This window comes from Coloeus monedula (assembly GCF_965178545.1).
Source record: "Coloeus monedula genome assembly, chromosome: 3".
In the NCBI taxonomy this organism is placed as follows: domain Eukaryota; kingdom Metazoa; phylum Chordata; class Aves; order Passeriformes; family Corvidae; genus Coloeus; species Coloeus monedula.
In genome coordinates, this window is record NC_138783.1 from 88,591,601 (window position 1) to 88,614,614 (window position 23,014).

The following is a 23,014-nucleotide window of genomic DNA, read 5'->3' on the forward strand; positions in this document are numbered from 1 at the left end:
TTAATCCTATGAGTTCTCACTACCAAAGTCAGCAAAAATCAGAAATCTTAGGTAGTCAGATTCAATTTTTGATAATCTGTTTCTCTGCTGGGGTGGTATTATTAAGGCAGACACTAAAGACAGTTTTTACAATGAACACGCAAGTGAACTCTGAAAACTTTAAAACATTAAAGTCACAGCACAGTACTATACGAGTAATATTCTGGAGGAAAAATATCTCCTGTATATTATGCCAAAGAGAAATGCTACTGTATTGTAAGCAGTGTTTGGCCACAGAAGGGGTCACATAAAGAGAATTTTGGCAAATCTGCACCTGTCTATGGATGCTATTTCTACCAATCTTCCATTTCGGTGTCTATGGCTGCCTGTTTTTTACTGCCCTTCCCTCCTTTTTGAATCTTAAACAGATAAAGATACTATTTTTTACATTTAGCACTAAATACATGCAGGCTGAGGTCAGCTGACCACTAAAAGCATAAATGAGTGCTTACTCAGCACTTCTTGCACCATGCCTGTGTCACACTATGTACTGAATAACAATATAGAGCTACATGTCAGGAAATGCTTTATGTTAGTTACAATGCTTTTAAGTGTTTTCCTGGAACAATAAAAAATATAATAAAGCCTATTTTCATACATATGCCATATGTCTCTACTGTCTATCACACTTTGGACCATAAACATGGAATAGCAGCTAATCTTGTTTGATCTAGACAGCAAATTTGTAGCTAGAACTGGTTTAATGTTAGGAGGCAAAATGCCCTCTAAGAGATAGGAGTACCTGGAAGACTTGTAACAAGTTGCTCTCTGATAAAATCATCCACTTCTTCAGGTTTTAAGTGATACTGTCCATCTGGTTTTGCTTTACGAGTTGCCATTCTGGCCAGCAGAATATTGGAACCTGTAAAAACAACAAATTAAAGCATATCTATGGTAACTTCTGTTGATTCCAAAGTAGAATGCCACAGTTTAACACTCAAGGAAAAATGCAGAAAGTACAGTCAAATTCTTTAACTTTTACCAAGAATTTAATGAAATATATTCATATATATCTGCAGTGTCTACTTTCAAATTATCGGCAAGCAGTATTTGATATAACAGCAGTGAAACTGCAGTGGTAACTGCAACTGCAAAGTTAATAAGGGAAGAATTCTGCTTACAGTCACGAATTTCAGCTTGTCTCACGAGTGGATTTCACACACATATACACTCAGTATAGGCATGTACAGATACTCAACTCTAGTATTAATTAGGAAAAAAATAAAATGAGAAAGGAAGTAGCTAAGCAAAAACAAATCAAGGAAGTCTTTTCGGATGTGTGATTTCATATACAATACCTACTACAAATCACACAGATCTCTGCTTTCAATACCTTCTAAAAACTATGCGAAATCATGTCACCCTGTAAATTCTTACTGCTATCTCCATTAAGGAACACAATCTGTGCTCATTTTTTACTTACTGGAAAAATACAGCGGCATTTCATAAAAATGAATGCAAGAGTGAAATTTTAGCATAGTGTTCAGGTAACAAAGCAGAAGTGAGAGCTGGATGGCCATTGACTTAAGAATTGGACTTGATGATCCTTGTGGGTCCCTCCCAACTCAGAATATCCTGTGATCTGTGATGTGGAAATTTTATACATTTTTGCTTAAAACTTTCCACTTATGAAAATTTTCTTGCATTTTTGTTCACACTAATGTAATGTAAATGGCAACATATTCCACACACACTTAGGAGTTTTAGCAAACTTACATGGGTCTGATACATTAACAAAAGCAGTCGCTGCTTGTAAACAGAAATGAAGCTACTTACCCATCCCAACAGAAGCTGTGCATTTAGTTTGGTCTTTGATTTCGGTGCGGATAGCGTTTGCAAATTCATCAGGAGTCAGTCTGGTCTCTGTAAGGATTTCAGTGATATCTACTAGTGCTTCATCACAACTGACTGCTTCGATGTTATGAGTATAGCTATCAACACAAAGTAAAGGAGGTGAAACACCAGCAACAGCTCACCATCTGTTAAAACAAATATGTAGCAAATAAAGTCTGCCTTTTGTGTGGCATTTCCCTGCCTATTTTGTATCACACATCACTTAGATCTTAAAAATGCTAAAATAGCAAATTACAGTAATATTACTAATGTAAGACTAATTTCAACGTGCATCTTGATTTTAAAGGAACAGCTGGAGAAGGAGTTGAATTTTTTTTTTTTTATTGACAACAACAAATTTCCAGTTTTATTTCAAGTGCATTTTAAACCAGAATGTAGCTTCTAATAGATGTTACTCTAATAACCCATTCTTAAGTTACTCAAAAAACATCTCTTGGAAGGATCTCCCTTCTAAGCAAGGATCTGCTTCTCACTATGTAAATCAGTAAAAAATTTAACAATGACTCATTTGGAAGTCAGATGTTAATTGTTTACAGGATTTGGCTTCAAGATAAAAGCATGCTCCTCCAAGTAACAAAAATACCAGGAAGACAGACCTCAAATAGGAATAGCTTCATTGAAGCTGAAGAGTGGGAGGTGAAAATATAAAACGAATAATAGCATTCAATAGTGGCAAAGAAAATATGCTTGATAACCTTACCATGAAGATCATGCAAACAGCACATTACCTTGCTAGTATTTCATATATTGTCCGTGCAACTTCTTTGTACGCATCAAAATCATACGAAACTGCTTGAAGATTTGGACACAACTTTTTTGCTTGGCCAAAAAACATTCCATTCTTTATGCCAACTTGTCTAAAATTAAATATAATAAACCCCAAGTAAACACAGTGCAAACTTTTCCACAAATTAATAGGGAGTATTTTCAAATTAATTATTTGCTTTTTCCCCCCAAAATGGTGTGGTGGTTTAGCAATTTAGGGAAACTTGGTTTGATGGGCAGGGCCAGCTCTACTGGTGGAACCTTGGGTGTTAACTAACCAGGTGGCCTTTGCTAGATGCTGCTCCCAATTTTTGAAAGTTCCCCCACCCAGTGCCTTCAAGGTGGTTTTCAACAATCCATTGCACTGTTCCACCTTGCAACAAATGGGAATATGAATTCAGTCAAGAGGTAGAAATTTTACAGGTTAAAAAAAATAACTGCAAATAGAGTATTTGAATTAGTTGTATAATAGGTAAGCCATGGAACATGAAACCTGCCTTTAGGAAAATGGTAGAGACAAGAGTCCAGAAAGCACACTTGCTATCTTTTGTTTCAAATTAAAACCACACATATACTACAGTGACTATGGTAACAAGATCTTATTTTCCAAGGTGCAAGCTTACGTAATTAGGCTTCTCCTAATAAACTCTTTTTGAGATACAAATAGTAGTCTGCCTATTCTAGCAAGCCTAAGAAAGGTTCCAATCAAGAAATAATTTCTGGAGTATTATTTCCATCAGGGAAAACTCCCTGTATTTCTAACACTGTGCTTATACTTATAAAAGTTGATTCATATTCTAAACCTTTGTAAGTTAGGCCATTGGACATGGTCAGCAACATCTCTGCAAAAAACGTTTTTTTAAGTTCAGTACTCACATTTTTCCTTTGAAGTAAAACTTTCAGAATGTGTCATTAATTCTAGAAAATACTGCAACTTTGATACAAAGACATGATGATAACATGAAATCAACAGCATCACAGTGAAAGGCATAAGGTTTTTTTTAGTGGGCTTTATTTCAAGTTATACATAGGTTGAGTTTAGAGCTATTGAGCAGCATCTACCAAGCAGCAGCATCCACAGGGAAGACCTTCTGTTAAATTCAAACAACCTATGTAATTGCAACTTTTGAACAGAAACTTCTTCTCTAGATATATTTAACCACTAATAACCACTATTTTTGGATATCTTATGCTTATCTGTATGAGATTTTCAAACAAACTACTGGGTAACTTTTACCTACCTGGCTTCATAACTACAAGAAGCTATTTCAGCCATGGACAGAACAGTGAGATCAAAGTCAGCTCCATTCACATGTGTGGAATCTGGCTGCTCCCAGACTGAGTCCAACTGATCAGGTACTCTAATTTCTGCTTGAAAAATAAAATTTGTCTTTATGTTATTTTTCCTTAGAGTTCAACAGAATGAATGCAAATAAAATAAAAATTTCAGATTTTATTTTACACAATTTCTATACTGTTATCTGTTCACGAAGAGGTTCTTATATATTGATTCAAATACTATATTGAATACCATATTGATTCAAATCATGGTTCAGAAAAAAAACCAGACCCCTTCCCCAGTAATGTCTCTCAGGTCTGTACATACTGCCAAGAGCAATATTAATAGAAAAATGGTGTTTCTATTTCCCCTGAAATTACTAGACAGCAGCTTATTGGTGACTACATACACCATACTGTAACATACGAATGATCTTAGCTTTACTGACCATAAAAACAATGAAACACTTGTGGCTAACTCTTACAACCATATCCTGCCAACAAATACAAGATACTCAGAATTATTTACCAACTGCTTGACTAAACAAGAAGACACTTAGCTATGGTCCTTTTTACAAAAAGCACACCCAATACCAGAACATCGAAAATTCATACAGAATATAAATCCACTTCATACCACACTTAAAACTATTTTTCTAACAGTCTAGATACCACAAAGTGATTTTTAAGAAGTGAAAACCAGAAAGCATATTAGTTTAAATAAAAAACACCAGCTAGAAACTTTTATTTCCTTTAACATTCTTACGGGGATATTAACTGAAAAAACTTCTGCTTTCACTTACTAATAATACTCTTACGAGGATATGTCAATTTCTTTCAAATATTACCCCAAACTTATCTTGGATCAAAACGATACAATTATAAATACTGCAACCTCAGACTTCAAATGAGACAGACCTTCCCTAATTCTATAAAACTTTACTACATATTCTTACATAAATTTTAAAGGATCCTCCAGGCCCACTCGTTACTAGGTACTAGACAGAATTCCATGACACTGAATAACAGAAACAAGCAATAGATTTTCTAGTTCTTTCTGTTTGGGTTTTCACAGTATGTAAACCTTGAAATACTTGCCACACTCTGAATATGGTTCAGCTTGAAAAAAATCACTAGAGGCAAAAACTACCATGCCCGCTCAAACTCCCATCAGAATCAAAACAACAAGGTATCATATAGATAAAATGCTTCTATTAATTTAAAATTAAATCCACAACACAGTTCTTTTTCATTACTGTAGTCTATTTAATACCATACACCTTTGTAATATTATAAATGGGGAGTTTTCTGCAGAGTGCCACAATGCCTAACTATATTCCACAGTACTAACAACTTACACACTGACAATCTGACTGAAAGGAAATGTGGTGCTATGTGCACATATGAGTAGCTATCAAACCAGAGAAAGTGGTATAATGAGTGAGTGGATACCAGGGGTAGAGCCTGACTCATGCGGAAAACTGCTTTTTTTCAAAATTTCTGCTAAATTTGTGCACTTTTAATTTCTTAAATATTTTACTTTATGATGAGCTCAGTAAGTTACCTAAGATGTCTGCAATTGAAAATTAGAGCAAAATTATGCCCCAAATAAAGATAAGAATGACAAGAACAACTTCTTTAGTCCATGCCTTCCTGTGCCCTGGCCTGAGATGATGCTGTCATCTTGTCTATCTTCACTGGATTCGTCGACTTTTTCCACATCGCAGCAGAGCAGATCCCCCCATGAGCTGATGGAGTCACTTCATGTGAAATTCAGGGCAATGCAGAACACATTGTCCTCAATGGAAGGCAAGGTAGAGAACCTCTCATCAAAAGCTGGGAAACTAGACAGGCACATGGTGAATGTGGAGCAACGGATGGAGAAATCAGAGGCCAGGACCCAAGTCTGTGAAAAAGAAATCGCTGAGAATAAATCTGTGACTAATATGATGGTTAAAATCTGCTGCTCTTTAGAATGAAAAGGGAGATTCTAGGGTTGAGGGAAAGGAAGTCTAGAAAACATTCACATCTTGGGCATCCTGGCCATGGAAGAGACCCCAAACTATGAATCCTGATTAACATACGTTAATCTTTTATCTTTGGAACATGAATGTTAAAGATGGCATGTATGTAGAGAAGTAATTTCTACTATCTAGAAAGCCTATCTCCAAAATTTGGTGATTTAGGGTGAGAATGATATCAAGTTTTTAAATTTAAAAGTTATGCATTTTTAGATGAATTAATACAAGAAAAAGAAAGTACTTCATAAAAGACTGAAGATTCTACTGACACTAGATATTTGTCTAGCAATGCAGATCAAAGTCAGGAACCAGTATCACTAACGAAGTAATTAAAAAAAAAAAGAAGTAGCTGAAGCAGCAGAATTCAGTATTTGGTCAAAGTGATTCATAAGGGTTTGGGGTTTTGGGGTTTTTTTGTTTGTTTTTGGGGTGGGTTTTTTTTTTTTTTTTTGTTTTGTTTTGTTTTTTGGTTGTGTTTTTGTTGGGGTATTTTTTTGAGGGGTGAGGTGCTCTGTTTCCGTGTTTTTGGTTGGTTTGTAATTTGGAACCTTTTTTCAAATAAGCAAGACCTGGAGAAAGCAAAATCAGAGAACAGCCTGGAGAGTATGAAGCACCAAAAACTGAAGTGGGTTCCATGTTAAAGCATGGATGTAAAAATATGTTCACGTTCTAAGTTCCTCCCAACTACCTTTCTATTTCATTTATGTAACGTGTCCCCACTGTGTCTGTTGTAACAGCCTAATCTACCATTCTGTATTTTTGATATTTAAGAAAACGCATTTTTGCATGTAATGCTTGTTCCTACTGGACTGTATTTCCCTCTGGCACGGCACAATTAAACACATGCTGTGAAGTGTGTCACTTTCTAAGATACTGTAATGTCTGAGAAGTCTAATCCATAATTCTACCTCTACATCTAAGACCATAACTAACTGTAATTTCTTTACCCCAAAAGGAAGACAAACCGTGTACTTATAAGAAAATGCAAGCAGAAACAACAGGTTTGGGTTTTTTTTAATCAGTAAAATGATTGTACATGGAGATAAAAATAAACAGAGACTCAAAAATATTATGAACTGCAGCTAATGAAACAGACACTATAAAAAGAGTGTTTGGAAAAAATCCTTTCACCAAAACAATAGGCTGCACAATCAGCCTAAGTATCAAGAAAGAGCGAGCTAGCTGCCTGCCTGCATGCAAGCCAGTTGAGACTGGATGCTGAAGTTAAAGAAATGAATCTGTGATATCCAGAAAAAGCTGCCACAGTAAGAAACTGAGCTTGTTATACAATGAGGTTGAAATCTGCTGTACACTTAAGCAATAAATACAGTAGAAGAGATATTATTGAATTTGTGAAGCAAAAGAACATGCTAGGTTATCAGCTAAACTTCTGTAATTCAACCATCTAACTCTCCAAACCACTTGATTGTATAAAGCCACACCCTTGCCCAGTTCAAGGCCCTAGTAGAAGTTAGGATGTCACTGTATAAACTGAACTGCCGGTAATACTTCATACACAAGCTCTACTACAGAAAATCCACCTCCATAAATACCACAGCTATCTTCGTCTGGAGCATACTGGAAAGTCCTTAAAAGCTTAAAGGCCAGTGGGTTCCACAAACATATATTCTACCTCAGTTTTGAAGTGTCCTTAAACTACAGCAAAAAAAACAAACAATGTCATCACTTGCTTCTGAATGTCTTAAAAAACCCCCAACAACCTGCCAGTTTCCAAAGCACTAACGTTTCATAAACAACCATGGAAGAACAACCTGCCATTTGCCCCCTCTTGTATCACCAAAACAAAACACTGAGGAGTAAACTTTATAACAACAGTACTTACTACCACAAGTTCGGTAAAAACTGCATATATGAAAGGGCAAAGGAGAAGCTCAGTTTCCAAATCTAAACTGAAATTTAACAGCAGCTAACCCCTGTATATGCACTTTTTACCAACCTTTTGTAAAAACTATACTTCTAGATAATTAAACAAACTGTTGCTGGCCACTTAAGTTGCCAATGTTTAGCAATATATTTTCTCATACTAAATACAGTTCAGGCGGTATAATAAAACTTATTAATAAAACTTTGGTTCATATTAGTACACTACTACTTGAGGACACAGAAAGCAACAAATTTCTAAATTACTGCACGCAAGTATGGAATTCTCAAAGTACAACAGACACCCTGGCTTTGAGAAAACAAAGTATTGAACAAAGAGAACTCATGAAAATTGCACAGACTTTCCAGAAACCTAAAATGCTCTAAGGACCATCCAAATTAACTCATTGTCCACAGTACTCATCTACATATGCAACTCAAAAGCCAACTTCAAACAAACAAGTTTCTCACTGGCCATGTTCTGTTGATATTACTTTTATAGTAAAAAAACCCTGTAGTAGACTTTCAGAATTTGTTTTGTATGTTCTTCTCTATACTCGACTTTCTGAGAAAAAAGTGATCCTGGACAACCTGTATTTATCTCTCATTTTAAGTAACTACTTCACATTCTATCTTACACTTAACCTCAAGAAAGTGAGTAAAATCTAAAATTACTCTAAACTAATTTACCCATACTGAGAAAAGCTAACTAACAAGAAGCCACAGCGGCCTGCTATTACTGAGGCCACAGAACACCATGTTGTCCAAAGGTACTTTTCTGAAATCCTTCGCATGAAAGAAATAAATTCATCCATGGTACACTTTAGCAATAATTTTAAAGAAAAAGTCTTCTATAACAACAGTTAAAAACATACATACAGACAGACTTATCTGTACCTGCTTTGCCATTCAAGAGCTTTTTCTGGTAATATTGCTGTTCAAGCTGCGGGTTTGCACCAGGGCGCAGCAGTGCCTTTCCTGTACCTCTGTTACTAGTAACAGCTACTGGCTTTCCTGGGGAGAAAAAATGCATATACTTACAGGTCAATCCCTATAATAGCTTACATTTTAATAACAGCACAATTAGGATAAGATGATAAGGACTTTTAATTTACTTTTTATAGTTTCTTTCAAGCTTAGATGCTCTCAAGGCACTAAATAAAGTGACTTGGAATTGTGACAACGGATCTGTCTTAATTGCAGACAGATGTAAAGAAGAAAAGTTTTTCAAGAGTGAAAATACAGCCAATACTAGTTTGTCTTTAATAACAAATATAAATGGAAGCTTTGAAATTTCACCAATGACCTAATGACTCATTAGTTTAAGATACAGCAAACACTGGACTGATTTTAAATACTTCAACGTGTTTATTAGCTTAAGTAAATCAGAAAAAAATACACATGCCAAAACACTTAGTTTAACTGTACAAACCAAAATTTTTAGTAAACTTTTGACTTTTCTGTAATATCAACACCTCCATGGTGTTTCCAAAGAAAGCTAATTTATGCACCGGAAGTCCTGGCAGACTTCTGTGGAACAGAAAAAGTATTTGCAGGAAAGTCCTACATTCTTTATGTTCCAAAAACGGAATTTGAAACTTGGCAGGAAATCAAGCTTTAAAGAACCAAACATAGCAGGAATATCTTTGATACAGCTGCTCCTGCCTATGGACAGAAGAGAGCAATGGAACCACATATACAGCTTATTCTTTCCCAAAGTCTGTGAGAGCTGGGAGTGTGAGATGGTTACCACTACACCAAGTCTTCAAACCTGTGCACCCCTAAAGTTCAGTGTTTGCACAGAACTAGGATCTCCATTTCTGAATGGTACACTTGTAAAAAACAAACCCACCAAAGTTTGCTAAGGTGCTCCGCTAACTCTCCTATGTCTTAAGGATGATCACTCAACTCAGACTTCTAAATGCCAGCTGAATTGTTCCTGAATCCTCCAGGTCTTACAATATTTCGTGTGTAAGAGCTTAGAGAGGAAGGAAAGAAGAAGCAAATTTCTCTTGAAAAATATGCATCAGGCAGAGACAATTAATTCTCAGCCTTGACCTTTCCACTTTTCTAGTTAAACAAAGCTTCTTAAACAGAAGGATTATTAGAATATCCCATTTTCTTTTCTTTTTTTTTTAACAGACAGTGCCCAAACCCCACTTTTAGTACAACCAAAATTCAATTTTTGATTTCTACCATGGTAGAGTAAAATCTCAGTAAGATTATGTACAATGACACAGAGAATAGTTACTACAGATTTTGCTTCTCTCTTCTTACTTTAAATACAGAAAGGGGATAAGCAAGAAGAATTCCAGTTCTCTCTTCCACTTGCTTTTGGATTCTGAGAAACTAAACAGGAATATGAAAGTTGCACGGTCTAACTACTGAAGATGCAAGAAAAAAAGACTGATATGCCAAATTAATTTTATAATTGTGTAAGTCTGGTTTTTAAAAGGCTTAACTGAGTAAACTGTAACATACAGACTTAAATACTGACCTTTGAGATCTGGTCTATTTCGGATAGCCACAGACACAAAGAAGCAATCCATATCCACGTGCATTATACAGCTCTGTGGCTTGGCTGAGCTCGCAACAGACACATTACCTAGTATGAAGATACATCAATAGAAAACTTGAACCCTAATTTATACACTTTGGTACTACTCACAGTAGTCATCAAGGTCTATTATCAAGTTTTTACCACCTCTAAACCATAAATATTTTGGTTCCTCTCATCAAGAAGGTATTTACTCTGAGAAATGCAAACATAAGCAGCAGACAAACAGCCTGAACAATGAATTAACTTCAGAGTTTCTATTTTTTATTTTCTCATGATTAACACCTTCTACCTAACAAGTTCTCCGAATCCAAGGAGATTAATGCATGTTGTTGGCACTGGATCTTAATTTCACTACATTAACACTGAATCAGGAACAGAATTTTATTCCTTTTCGTTCATCGATCAGAAGACTGTTTCAAAAGATAAAAACGTTAAGTTTAGCTCCACTAAGAACTACCATTATGCTTCATGAAACACACCATAATTAGTTTTAAAAATCCCATGCAACTGGATTTTGTCATTGCTGTACTTACATGCATGCAAACATTCAGCAAAGATGAGCAAGACAACTCCTCACTGAAAAACACACATGCCTCAAACACTACAAATACTTTCTAGAAGTTCAAGTCTGCATGTCTATGTTGCTGACCTACCAAAGGTGGCAATCAAAAAAAGAAATTAATTTGAACAATGCATAAAGTGTAACAGTGAAAAAATACTTCAATACATCAAGTGAACTGTTCCACTTAACATCTAAGTTAATTACTGAGTAATCAGAAAAATATACTCTTGGTTTTATAATTTACAATTTGAACTCATTCTTTGAAAAATAAGGACTGTCTTATAATGGGCATATTTACAAACCAAGCGATCAAGTTAAGAAGCTGCTACTTGCCAACTGAATCACAGGCATTAACTATTGGAATACGCTAGGCCAAATCAAAGAGAAAATAAAAATATATTAGCTTATACCACATTTTGATTTTAAAAAATACACATTAAGTAGTTCATAAGCTAACACATTTGATAACTGGTGTGTCCTAACACAAACACAGAATCAGTTAATTTATTACCTAACAATTTTTTTGATGTGGCAATTTCTCATCAAGCATATTTTATGATTACAAGTGAATAATTTTACAGCACAGGAGTCAGAATCTCTTTAATGGTACAGAGCTAACCTTTTAATTTAATGAGACTGTAAACCAGAGATTCTAAAGATGCAAAATATTTTATCTGTGACACTTTGACTCTCATGAATTATACATTTTTTTCACTTTGGCCCTTGATGCAATGACATAAGTATTTTCTCTTCAAGCCAGGTTCAAAAGTCTCGTATGACACTACTACCCACTTTAACAGACTCAGAGCTATGTAAAACTCTTACTAACAAAAAAGATTTAGATTTTAACTCACATCCAAATGTTACTCATCTTTTAAATGCTCATGCTGAACAGTATGATTTTTTCTTCTCCTTTTTTCCCCTGTGGATTTTCACACAGCAACTACAGACTTGTGTATTTAGATATACATAGTACTTTTCTCCCTTATCAATCCATGTATCTTGGTAAAGTCAGGAATACTATTTCTACAACGAGGAATTGAATATAGACCAGAGTATCACATTAAGTAACATTTTAAGTAAAAAAAACCCAAACAAAGCCAAAAGCAGTTGCATCCATTAGTGTTCACTGCATCAAAGTCATCAAGTTTTTCCAGATAGTCTGACTATAATATGAATATTCAATACTAAACTATGTAGCCTCATTTGGACATTTAATGTACAAAGATATAAGGCATCTTCTTAACATAAACCTTCTTAAACAAGTATCTACCTGTGTCAGTTTTAAGTGCAGACCTGCCTGCTTTCCATTTTTTTAATTTTTCCCTTCCTGGAAAGACACCGCTGTTTTTTCTCTGCAGGCTGTTGACAAACTCTGTCAATTCACACTTCCATGTTGATATATGATGCAGTCTTGAACGTGAATAAAAGTCAGAAATAAAACTACAATCTGAAGGTTTGGACACAGGTAAGGAAGCTGCCTTGCTAGGAGCAGGTACAGAAGTGCTTTTTGTGCTTGAAGGCCCCTGAACAGTTGAGTGGTGAGCACCATTTACTTTAGCATTACTGTGCAAAAATGAAGATGAGGATGAGTTACTTGTAGTCCTGTGTGGACTCCACGAAAAGTCTGTATTTTTGTTGCTTTGCTGCAACTGCTGCACTGTGCAGTCTCTAAAGTCAACCATGCCTTTGTCAGTCTTCCCCTCCTCCTGCACAGGGCCTGGAGAGAACCTGCCTGCAACAACGTTGCCGGAGGGCACCAAGCAATCCTGTGTCTTTAAGGCACTGGTAGAAGTGTGAGCGTGTCCATTAAAAAGGGCAGTGCTGTCTTTATGAGACTGAATCCCATTTTGTTTCCATATGGGAAAAATCTCCTCCAGCTCTGTAAATCCAATATTGTCACTTTCTTCTTCCTCTTCTTCATTCCAGCTGCTTATTCCATTGGGTGTGATTTCATTTTCCATTTCACACTTTTTAATATGATTTCTGAAACAGATACAACAATTAAATACCATATCTTTACTAAATAAAGGCACATTTACAGGTAATTTCAAGCTTTTTCTTCCTAATTGTTCTCAATATATACTTCAGTTACATTCCCAAGACAATTACCTCAAATTCTGAGCCACATCCTCTCAATGGCACCAAATACAAAGCCATACCAAAGATTTTACAGATTCTATGTATTATTAACTAGGAGTTTACATGGGAGTGACCATGCTCACATTAGAAAAGCTATTTCCAAGATCTTTAACCTGGTAGGCAGTCTCCAACTGAATTAGAATAATTATTTATTTGTTAATAGAACTGTACTGTCATAGACGGCATGAATGTTGCAGGAATATGCAAACCATCAGAAGGAGATGTCCTTTTATCAAGAGATGTGGTTTTCCTTAACTAGTTACAAACAAACAAAAAGGAAAGAGAATGTATACACAGAGAACTACTTTTTTTGAAAATTATTTTAGATTAATGTGTTAGATTTATTTTTTCTCAACGAAAAAATCTGTTCAAGCTCTAAAAATCAAATGTATGCTTAGCTTTGATAAAAACCACAAACAAACTACTTTTCAGCTTTTAAGCATATACACCAAAATATATTGCCACAAGTGGGCTAGCACAAAGCTTTCATTCAAAAAATTAACTTTGGAAATTAAAACCAAAGTCTTCAAGAGTTCTACATATTCTTGATCTACTGAAACAAACCAAACTCTCACTCCCAACTCCCAAAGCTAGCAATTTAAGTACACAAAAAAAGGTGGGAAATAATTAGCTATTCAGTATGCCACTGAAACCAGAAAGCCAATTATGCATGACAACAATTTGGTTAAGATTATCACAAACATAAATTACAGTAAACAAAGTATTTTTGAAGAGTTGTTGGTTGAAAATGGTATATTCAGTGGTACATACTTAGTGGATAGGCAGGCTTTTGAAGTCATGTTTTCCAGACTACACTGAGATTTTGGGAAGTCTGAATATTCTTCTTATTTAAAAATCTTTAACAATGCAATAGTAAGAGGTGATGGTGATTGTACCACTCATTGTTTAAAATATGAGTATGAAATACTGCTTAAGATATTAATTTTGTGGGACTGGTTTTATTTTTCCTAAATGTAGACAAATCCCACTCATGTAGTGATGCCTCCTCAGCAGTATGCATGTCTGGATTTTACAAAAATCAGCAGACTGTGGAAGAACTCAGATCACCAGTACAGATCAGAAAGTACAGTATCTTGCACAGTATCCTTGGCCCTGTTTGAGCAGTAGTGTTGAACCAGATGATATTCAGATATCTTTTCCAACCTAAAAAAATTCTGTAATATTATTCTTGCCTATAAAGAACAAACATGTACTTCTGAAAAAGATGCAGGAATTTTCTTATTTAAAAAAAAAATCTATAGAAGAGTTCAAGTGGAATGTTTCTTTCCAAATTCCAATTCCTCTGCCAGTTAAAAAGTTTCACTGGTGCTTTCTCTTCAAGTCTCTTCTCAAGGTCTTAGGTCTCTTAGGATACTTTATATTGTAATTTCATTTTTTAATCCATCTTCTCTCTCAAGTGTGACTTAAACCTTGGTGTTAGCATACATAATGTATGCTGTGACTTTTTTTTTAAGAGGCTAAAGAAAGAGATTAACAACTAGTATGCATTTATATTCATTCCTAGGCACCTCTAGCAAAAGTAGTCACCAGCTTTGTATTTTTGAAATAAAGACCTACTTTTCAGTATCACCAGTCAGAATCCTTTAATGCATGCCTGTTGCTTCCACACAGATATATTACATCCTAGGACTCCTAGGTAATATTATCAAGCAAACTGTGGTCCAAAGACTAGAGAGAGACAAAGCTTGGAGTCAAGGTAACTGAGTTCTGTCCTCAAGTATTTATACAGCTATACTTTACGTTTAAATTTCAGCGCCTCAGAGCTTGCTGAAATTAACTTCAAAAATGCTACATATTTACAAATGCAAACCCATTATGGGTGAATGATGAGCATCTGCATTACAAAACCAGAAACACTTACACCCTGTTGAGATCTTTAGCGATATTGCTTGGACCTGGCACAGCATCTTCAGGTTTGCATATGCTGTTAAAGTTGAGACCTTTCTGAACACTTGACTGCTTGGTGTAAAGCTGATACGGAATGTGTGAAAGGAGACGTCCAGCTTTAATGCTGAAAAAAAAAAAAAGGAAAAATTAAAAAAAAATCCCAACCTTCTATGCTAAAAAAACTCCAAACCCTATTATGTACTTGTAGTTCCTTCCACAACCCCTTTCTCTAACTGGATTGAACTGAAAAGTAATTTGTGATGTGGTGACTCGTACAACAACAGATATTTGCAAAGATGTGTTGGTCAGTTGTTTATATCCATTTCTCTTTCCAACTGATACACACAAACCCCAAATATTTAATTTAAATAGAACAGTCAAAAAACCCTTGGTGACTTTTCAGGTTATTCTACCTGAAAAATGCTAACTGAGCTCTTCAACATGGAACAAATTAGAGTAGAATTTGAAAGAGGTCAGCTAAGATGTGGTTCACTATTAAAAATTAACTACTTTTTCCCTTCTGCAAGGCTAGTTACCCCTTGTAAAAAAATCACTGAGGCAAGCTAAACAGAAGAATAATTTCCAAACAGACCTTCCATACGTATCTACAGCAATCATTCCAGTTATGTCCTACTGTGCTCCAATGCATCTACCTCTTCTCTTCTTCCACTGAAACTGCAATTATACTTGAGAAACTGCTAAATTCCTTAGGGAAGCCACACACTCGGAAGTGAAATCATGTCAAAAATATACCACAGGATGATTTCATCTCTCCACCCCAACACCTGTAGCTGGCAGTAGAGGTAACAGCCTTTCAAGCCTATACCTCACCTCTTCTTTGTATACAATTCTTCATATTCAACACTGGGTCAGAGATGCTGGGACTTCTTCCAGCAGAGGAAGCTCTCCCATATCAAAGCAGGTTAGTATTAGTATTTAGTTTTGAGGATAGAACTGGAGTCAAATTTTAAAGCTAATTTAGTTCAGTGTTTTTCCTTCAACACCCAGATGCTTTCTCTTGCTTCAATCTGTACTACTGTCCAGGGAGCTGGACAGTAGAACAAAAGCCCTTAGGAGCTTTCTGGCTGCAATTAGCAAGAATATAGCAGGAGATCACATTTCCCAATTAGATAAATTAAAACTAGTTAAGCATATTCATATACCTGGTAAGGTTTCTAAGGAAATAGGATAGTAAAACAGCCCCAAAAACATATCAATTAAATAGTGTTTGATACATGAATATATATAATTCATAAAGGAACATAATTTGCATTAGACATTGCCAAACAGTTAAAAACACACCTGGGAGAGTTCCAAAGCTTTCTTGTACAGCAAGTGGTGACACAGCAACTAAGTTTTTACAATGCCTGATTAGACTGTTTCATATAAAACTGTGTGAACCTAGGTACAGAACCACCTTGGTAATATTTCAGGGTAATTGCTGCAATTTCAAGATCATTAAACAAACCCACATTTATTTAAGAACCTGTTCACAACTTCAAGGTTTTAGCTACTGGACTTGCTGCATTACTAGATCAACAAACAGTTGCTTTTTTCCAAACTGTATTAAGATGCAGTAGTAGGAATCCTAGTTCAGACGCATCATTCAACATCTTTCCCCATGCCACCTTTCCTGTGTCACAGAATTCATAATCACCAAAAAAAATTAGGTTGGAAAGGACCTCTGGAGGTCTCTAGTCTAAGCACTGACCAAAGCATTATCTTTAAAGTCAGATCAGGTTGCTGAGGATTAAGTCCACTCAAATTTTGAGTATCTCCAAAGACAGAATTTCCACAACCATCTCTAGGCAGCTGTTTCACTGCTTACTCTCTTTTATTGCGAAAAATCTTTTTCTTATAGTCAAACTTTTCTTCACTGCAACTTGTGACTATTGCCTCTTGTCGTCTTGCTGTACATCTTGAAGAAAAATCTGGCTCCACACCCCCGTAACCTCCATACAGGTAATGAAAGACAACGATTAGACCCCCTCTCCTAGTCTTCTCTCCAAGCAGAACAGAACCAGATTCCTCAGTCTCTAGTTATATATCACATGCTCATATTGGTGGTACTCCTCCGAATTCACTGCACTTATCAGTATTTCTTTCACTGAAAAGCCCAAAATCTGACACACAACTCCAGATTTAACTTCAGAACTGTTGAACCAATTGGAAGAATAACTTGCCTTGATCTGGACTGTGGTCTTGCTAATGCAACCCAGTATGCTGCTAGCCTTTATCTCCACAAGGCCACAACTGCTGCTTCACGGTTACCTTTTAGGGTAAGACCTGAGGGTCCTGGTGGATTACAAGCATGTCTCCTAGCCAGTGAGTCCCTAGCCTGCTTGGTTGCATGGAATTAATTCTGTCTTATGCTCAGGACTCTGCATTTTGCTTTGCTGAATTTCATTAAGTTTCTGCCATCCCATTCCTACAGTTTGTTGATGCTCTCTAAAGGGAAACCCTGCTTTCCAGTATATCAACTGTTCCCTTTTAAGTCATCCACAAACTCACTGAAGCTACTGTCCATTGCATCACCAATGTCCATGTAACTAGTGAAGACATTAAACATCTGACCCAGTACGAACCCTTCAGAAATGCCCCTTGTGGCCATTTGCTAGTTTGACTCTGAACTGCTGACCACTGTGGTGACCAAGGTAGTTGGGCCAGTACTTCCCTCAGCCAGCAGCCCACTATCCAATTCATATCTCCCCAACTCGTCTTCAATAATGCAGCAGGGGACTGTGCCGAAAGCACTACTGCAGTCATAGCAAATGATACCTAATCCTCTCTTTTGCATTCAGAATCCTCATGAGAAAACTAGGTGTCATACCAGACCAAGATTTTTTTTTAAATTATTTTAAACTTTTTTACTCACATTTGTGTTAGATTAACACAGTTCTTTAGGAAAAATATTCACCTAATTTGAAAATCAAAATAAGGAATCTACAAATTCTACTGGTACCTCATGGCAGTTATCCTCAGTCTCTGAAAAGTGGTTTTATTATAAATGTCAAATAATGTTAAAAGAACATTTAAATTTGGAAGTCAAGCTCTCAGATCACCTAAATTTGGCTTTCACTGCACAACAACCTTTCCAAGCTACATAATGATGTGGTGTATTTTTCAAATAAAGGAATATTGATTTAGGAAGGAGGCCTGCCTGTAATCCTCTTCATTTATTGCAAAAATGGACAGGCAGCAAAAACACACAATAAGGGGCATGCAGAAAGAATGATTTTGTCACTACAGCAACCACACTACTACACTGGAAACTGGATTTTGCAACTACTGTTACACAGGATCTCTTTGGGATGCTAATTAAACCAAAACTCTAGAGCTACTTGCGTTTAACAACAGGTTTATAAGAGTCTGACTTTAGACCATAGTTCAGAATATGCAAACCTTTTAATGCAGCAATGAAGTTCTACATATGCCTTACGATCCTTATGCAAGTAGCTCCGAAGGATCTTATATAGTTTCCATGGCATATTCCAAATTATGAACATTTCTGGTGTTTTACTTTAATGTATTTTTGGTGGCTCTCAAAAAAAAAAAAAAAAAAAAAATTAAATAATAGCCATTGTAATGGTGCCATGTTATGTTCATTAATCTTTGGAAAGCAAGACAGATGGTGATAAGCACCAATAAAAGACAGGAATTAATTATTCATTTCATTACCAGCAAAGAATTTGAGTCACATGCAGGAAAGTAAGGAACAGGGTTATGGAGACAAGAAGCAAAAGCCAAATCACTGTACTAGCAGTCTGCAACCTGAACTCAATCTTTTCTGTGCAGAGAATGTGGCAGGTGCCACAGTGAAAAAAGATGGCATGTGATCATGTAATTAAGGACTAAATCATAATATATGCACATAAGAAACAAATCAAAGGTCCACAGACAAACGACTTCTTCATTTTGCAACCTTGGGTGACAAGATCAAAGATCTAACAACACTCTTTTACCAGCAGTTTGTGACAGCAACATTTTAGGGGAGATTCTTAATCAAATGGAAAAAATTACAAACCCATCATATTGCCTACAAGAAAATGGGAGAGGGGCTTTTTACAAGGGTGCATAGTGACAGGACAAGGAGGAGTAACTCGAAGCTGAAAGAGGGTAGGTTTTGATTAGGTATTAGAAAAAAAGTCTTTACTGTGAGGATGGTGAGGCACTGGAACAGGTTGCTCGGAGAAGCTGTGGATGGCCCCATCCCCAGACAGATGAGGCTTTGAGCAACCTGGTCCAGTGGAAGGTGACCTAGTCCATAGCAAGGAGGTTGGAACCAGATGGTCTTTAAGGTCCCTTCCAATTCTATGAAACTGGAGACTCTACATCTACTACACTGGTTTTCACCAACTGATCTACTGAGAATGTAATTTGGTATTCCATATACAGAGATGGATTATTTAATCACTGAGTATTCTTTAATATTGTTAAGAAGAAGGGAAAGAAAAGAGAGGTGGTTGCGAAATGAGCTTCTACTGTAGATTCTGATATGAACCCTGTTGTGCTGAGACAGTGAATTCCCCATTTCTTTGTGCTCAAACTCATGTATCTGTCTATACTCGCTTCTTTTGACTTATTCTACAGTATAACCTTTCAGAAGAAGGATGCAGAACCCGAACACAAGACATTAGAAGAAAAAATTTAAGAGATTTCATACATCAGATTCCATCAGGTCTCTACTGAATGTACACAAATGTATACAATGTATATAATTTAGTTTTTCCATCTTGGTCAAAATCACAACAAGATTTAATGGTGCCAGTAAAAAAAAGTCACATCTTTCAAATAAAACCACATCTACCATCAGTTTTCCAAGTGCTTAAACACAGGGATGATAGAAGAGATAAATGCAAGCCACATTAACTGCTCTGAGCTTGGCTATCATCTTTATCAAGGACCTAAGAACAATTTCAGTGGATTCTGTATATTCCAGGGCATGGAGAAACCAAAGAACATAAATTCTTTGTAAATAAAATGTGGACTTTTTTTTCCCCTTTTGTTTTTATTATTTCCTTACGAAGTCACAACACAATAAATGTTTAGATGGATTAGTTCCAATTTTATGAGAGCACTTTTCAATTGACATCTTTCTTTGTATACAGATGACATGTAACTTCTGCAATACACAAGGCAGGCATTTTAAAAACAATCACATAGTAGTTATTTAACATCCTGAGATGAAGTCTGGTCAACTGGTTAGATATTCAATGAAAGTAACAGAATAATGTTCAGTTTCCTAATATGCCTGAAACTTTCTGAATGGTCTTGGTGAAGTTTCAGAAGGAACAATCCCTAGAGAAGGCAAATCTTTAATATAACAGTGGTATTTCTATTCAGCTGTTCCATGACTTATTTATTTTAAGCTAAATCATAATCTCAAAACGCAATCTTTTAATTTTTTTTTTCTCTCCAGATTTTTCATGGCCTTTTTTTCCCCAAAAGGAGAAATCTCCAAATTCAGTAGACCTAAACTTACCTTTCCATGATCCACTCTGGCCGAACTACTTTTTCTCCTTTCAGTTCTTTTATTTTGGCATTTGGAAGATTGGTGGCAATAATGTGAGTTGTTTTTGATCTGGAATAGTACACATGGTATTGGCCTCCATGTAACATCATCAGCCGTCTTAATTCATCAGCTGAGGGATCTATAAAATTAAAACCAGAAATATTCCTGTTTAGTGTCAGCAAATACAGTAAGAAAAATAACTTTAATTGATAAATATGATGCCATGATCAGAAAAAGTGCAAACCATTGCTTTAACCCTGAAAAAAACTTTCAAGTTCTTCAAAGAACAAATCAGAAAAACATTTTGCAAGAAATGCAGAAAACTGTTTTTGAAAACACTTGATTCGAAATGTGAATATTCTACTTGTTATAGAGGATCTTCCCACAGTATGTATGGTGGAGGGCAGGAAAAAAATACTCAAGTAGATGTAATGTTAAACTATATCAAAAAGCGCTTTACATCAACATAATACAAAATTAGCTTATCTTTTCACCAGAGTTTGGGAGAATAGTATATACCCAGAAGCAACAGAAAATAATATCAAAAGGGTTTAGCAACAGCACAGAACTCAACAAGCAGTTAACTCATTCCTTCCTTACCAGGTTATTCGTGAGTCATGAGAAGGAACAAAGAATACCATAAAAGCCAACAACTTCTCTGATCTCCTCAATTGTGTTAAAAAGAGTACTTATTTTGCAAGCAGAGGTGGGGACAAACCAGAAAAAAGTGTTAGCTTTGGAAAACACTTGCAGTGGTGTCGCACAGGCACCAAAAGATTTGGGTCAGCACTAACACAATGTCTGAATACTGAATCTAGCACAAGATACTTTACAAAAAAAATCTGAACAATACAAGAAGGACAAAAAAATTTTTAAAGGATACAGTTACAATTCCTTCCTGTCAACTCTCAAAATACGTCTAACACTCCATTATACCTCTAACTTCTAACTAAAAATAGCACACACTTTTTCCAAGTGTTAGCCTTCCTACTCCAGCCTTTTGGACAACCATCTTCTAGAGCTCTGGGGACTAGCAGCTTGAAGAATACACAAATGTTGGATTCTCACTAAAGAAAGTGCCTGCATTGAAAAGCAATCCAGATGTATTAATAGTTTAACATATCCACCTTACCTTTTCCAATCCGTCTGAGCCCTGTGCTTAAACCAGCACTAATCTATCTCACAGAAGTGCTATGGATCCGTTACATAATAATCACAACATTCCTGGCATAGATCCCTCAAAAAGGCTCCTGGGGAGTTTCCAAAAGGTTATTAAGCTGCTTTATGAAGTAAATAGACGTATGAATATAAGCATGGTAAATAAAAAACCTTACTCCAGCTAACATGCCCTATCAGCCCATCACAGATGGTCCCTACAATGCATAAATGTCTTACCTCTTCTCTTGTTCCTCCTTCCACTATTAGTAGGTTCTGTCTCACACATTATGCCACTCTGAGCAAGGAAACCTTGATGCATTCTCCCAAACATAAATTTAAGCATACAATCTAACCATCACTAATTTGAGAAATTAAAACTTTAGTAAGTGTAGGAGGATGGAAGATATTAGAAGGTTTCATTTCATATAATAAGATCACAGAAATATGGAAAGATCTTCTCCTATTTCTACAAGTTATCTCATGTAAATGATATAATAAAGCAATATTTATATTCGGAATGTAAATCTGATTTTTTATTGAAAACCTTAATCATTAAAAACAATGGAACATAAAAAAACCATACAGTAATTGTCATGTATTTAGTTAGTTGCAAATTCATGTGTTTTACAGTTACCTCTACTCAGGATGGTAAACATGAGAACAACACAAAACAGATCCTTAAAAAAATAAAGGTTCACCTGTCAAGCCATTGACGTAGATGGCGACTCCACTAAAGATACTTGATGAAGTTCCATCCCTCTGTTGTTGTATGGCTGAATCTGACCGGAACTGATCCTCCAGTTTCTTAACTTTTGCTGACATATACCCACCCTAGTTTTCAAATTAAAACAAAACACAACCCATGATGCCAGTCTTATTTCCTAATGTTTACATAGAGAAACTGGTCAGTTTTAAGACTGGAAAGGTAAGCAACATTCCTCCAAACTGAATTTGGTTGACACACAAAAGACATTCTTTTTTCAAATGAAAAACAGCAAATGCTCCACCATAAACTCTTATCTACAAGATAACTGCATCTTGTTACCAACATGGCAGGAGTTATTTCATATTTCTTTTTTCTTATAGGAAACGATTCTATATATATAAAAATTCTTATAGAATAAAAAGAAGAAGAAAGAATGGGATGATGCAAATTTGGGTGCTAAATTGATGGCTCATTGCCTAACAAAACAATGTGGTTCCATGTATCTTCAGTTCTTAAATATACATGAGACAGTAGTATTCTAAACATCTATGTAAATTAGGTGCCTCAGTTACTGTTTGTCCAACTACAGAACATGGTGGAGACAAGCATAAATAGCTTTCAAATTACT

The 23,014-nt window shown here is 35.8% G+C and overlaps 1 protein-coding gene across 5 annotated transcripts in view; it reads right to left on the bottom strand.

Annotated features, from left to right (window-relative positions):
- The window catches only part of REV1 (REV1 DNA directed polymerase), a 57,017-nt gene that overhangs the window by 19,062 nt on the left and 14,941 nt on the right, over nt 1–23,014 (bottom strand). The window contains exons 3-12 of one of the 5 annotated variants that reach the window (XM_082278060.1): nt 22,379–22,511; nt 20,493–20,661; nt 14,985–15,134; nt 12,234–12,946; nt 10,336–10,443; nt 8,736–8,852; nt 3,900–4,026; nt 2,622–2,750; nt 1,816–1,970; nt 782–901 (exon numbers count right to left, since the gene is read on the bottom strand). In XM_082278060.1, coding sequence (XP_082134186.1) covers nt 782–901; nt 1,816–1,970; nt 2,622–2,750; nt 3,900–4,026; nt 8,736–8,852; nt 10,336–10,443; nt 12,234–12,946; nt 14,985–15,134; nt 20,493–20,661; nt 22,379–22,511 — 1,921 coding nt within the window. Of the gene's footprint in view, nt 1–781; nt 902–1,815; nt 1,971–2,621; nt 2,751–3,899; nt 4,030–5,500; nt 5,786–8,735; nt 8,853–10,335; nt 10,444–12,233; nt 12,947–14,984; nt 15,135–20,492; nt 20,662–22,378; nt 22,512–23,014 lie in introns of those variants that run through there. The other 4 variants (XM_082278059.1, XM_082278061.1, XM_082278062.1 and 1 more) reach the window with 4 other exon arrangements.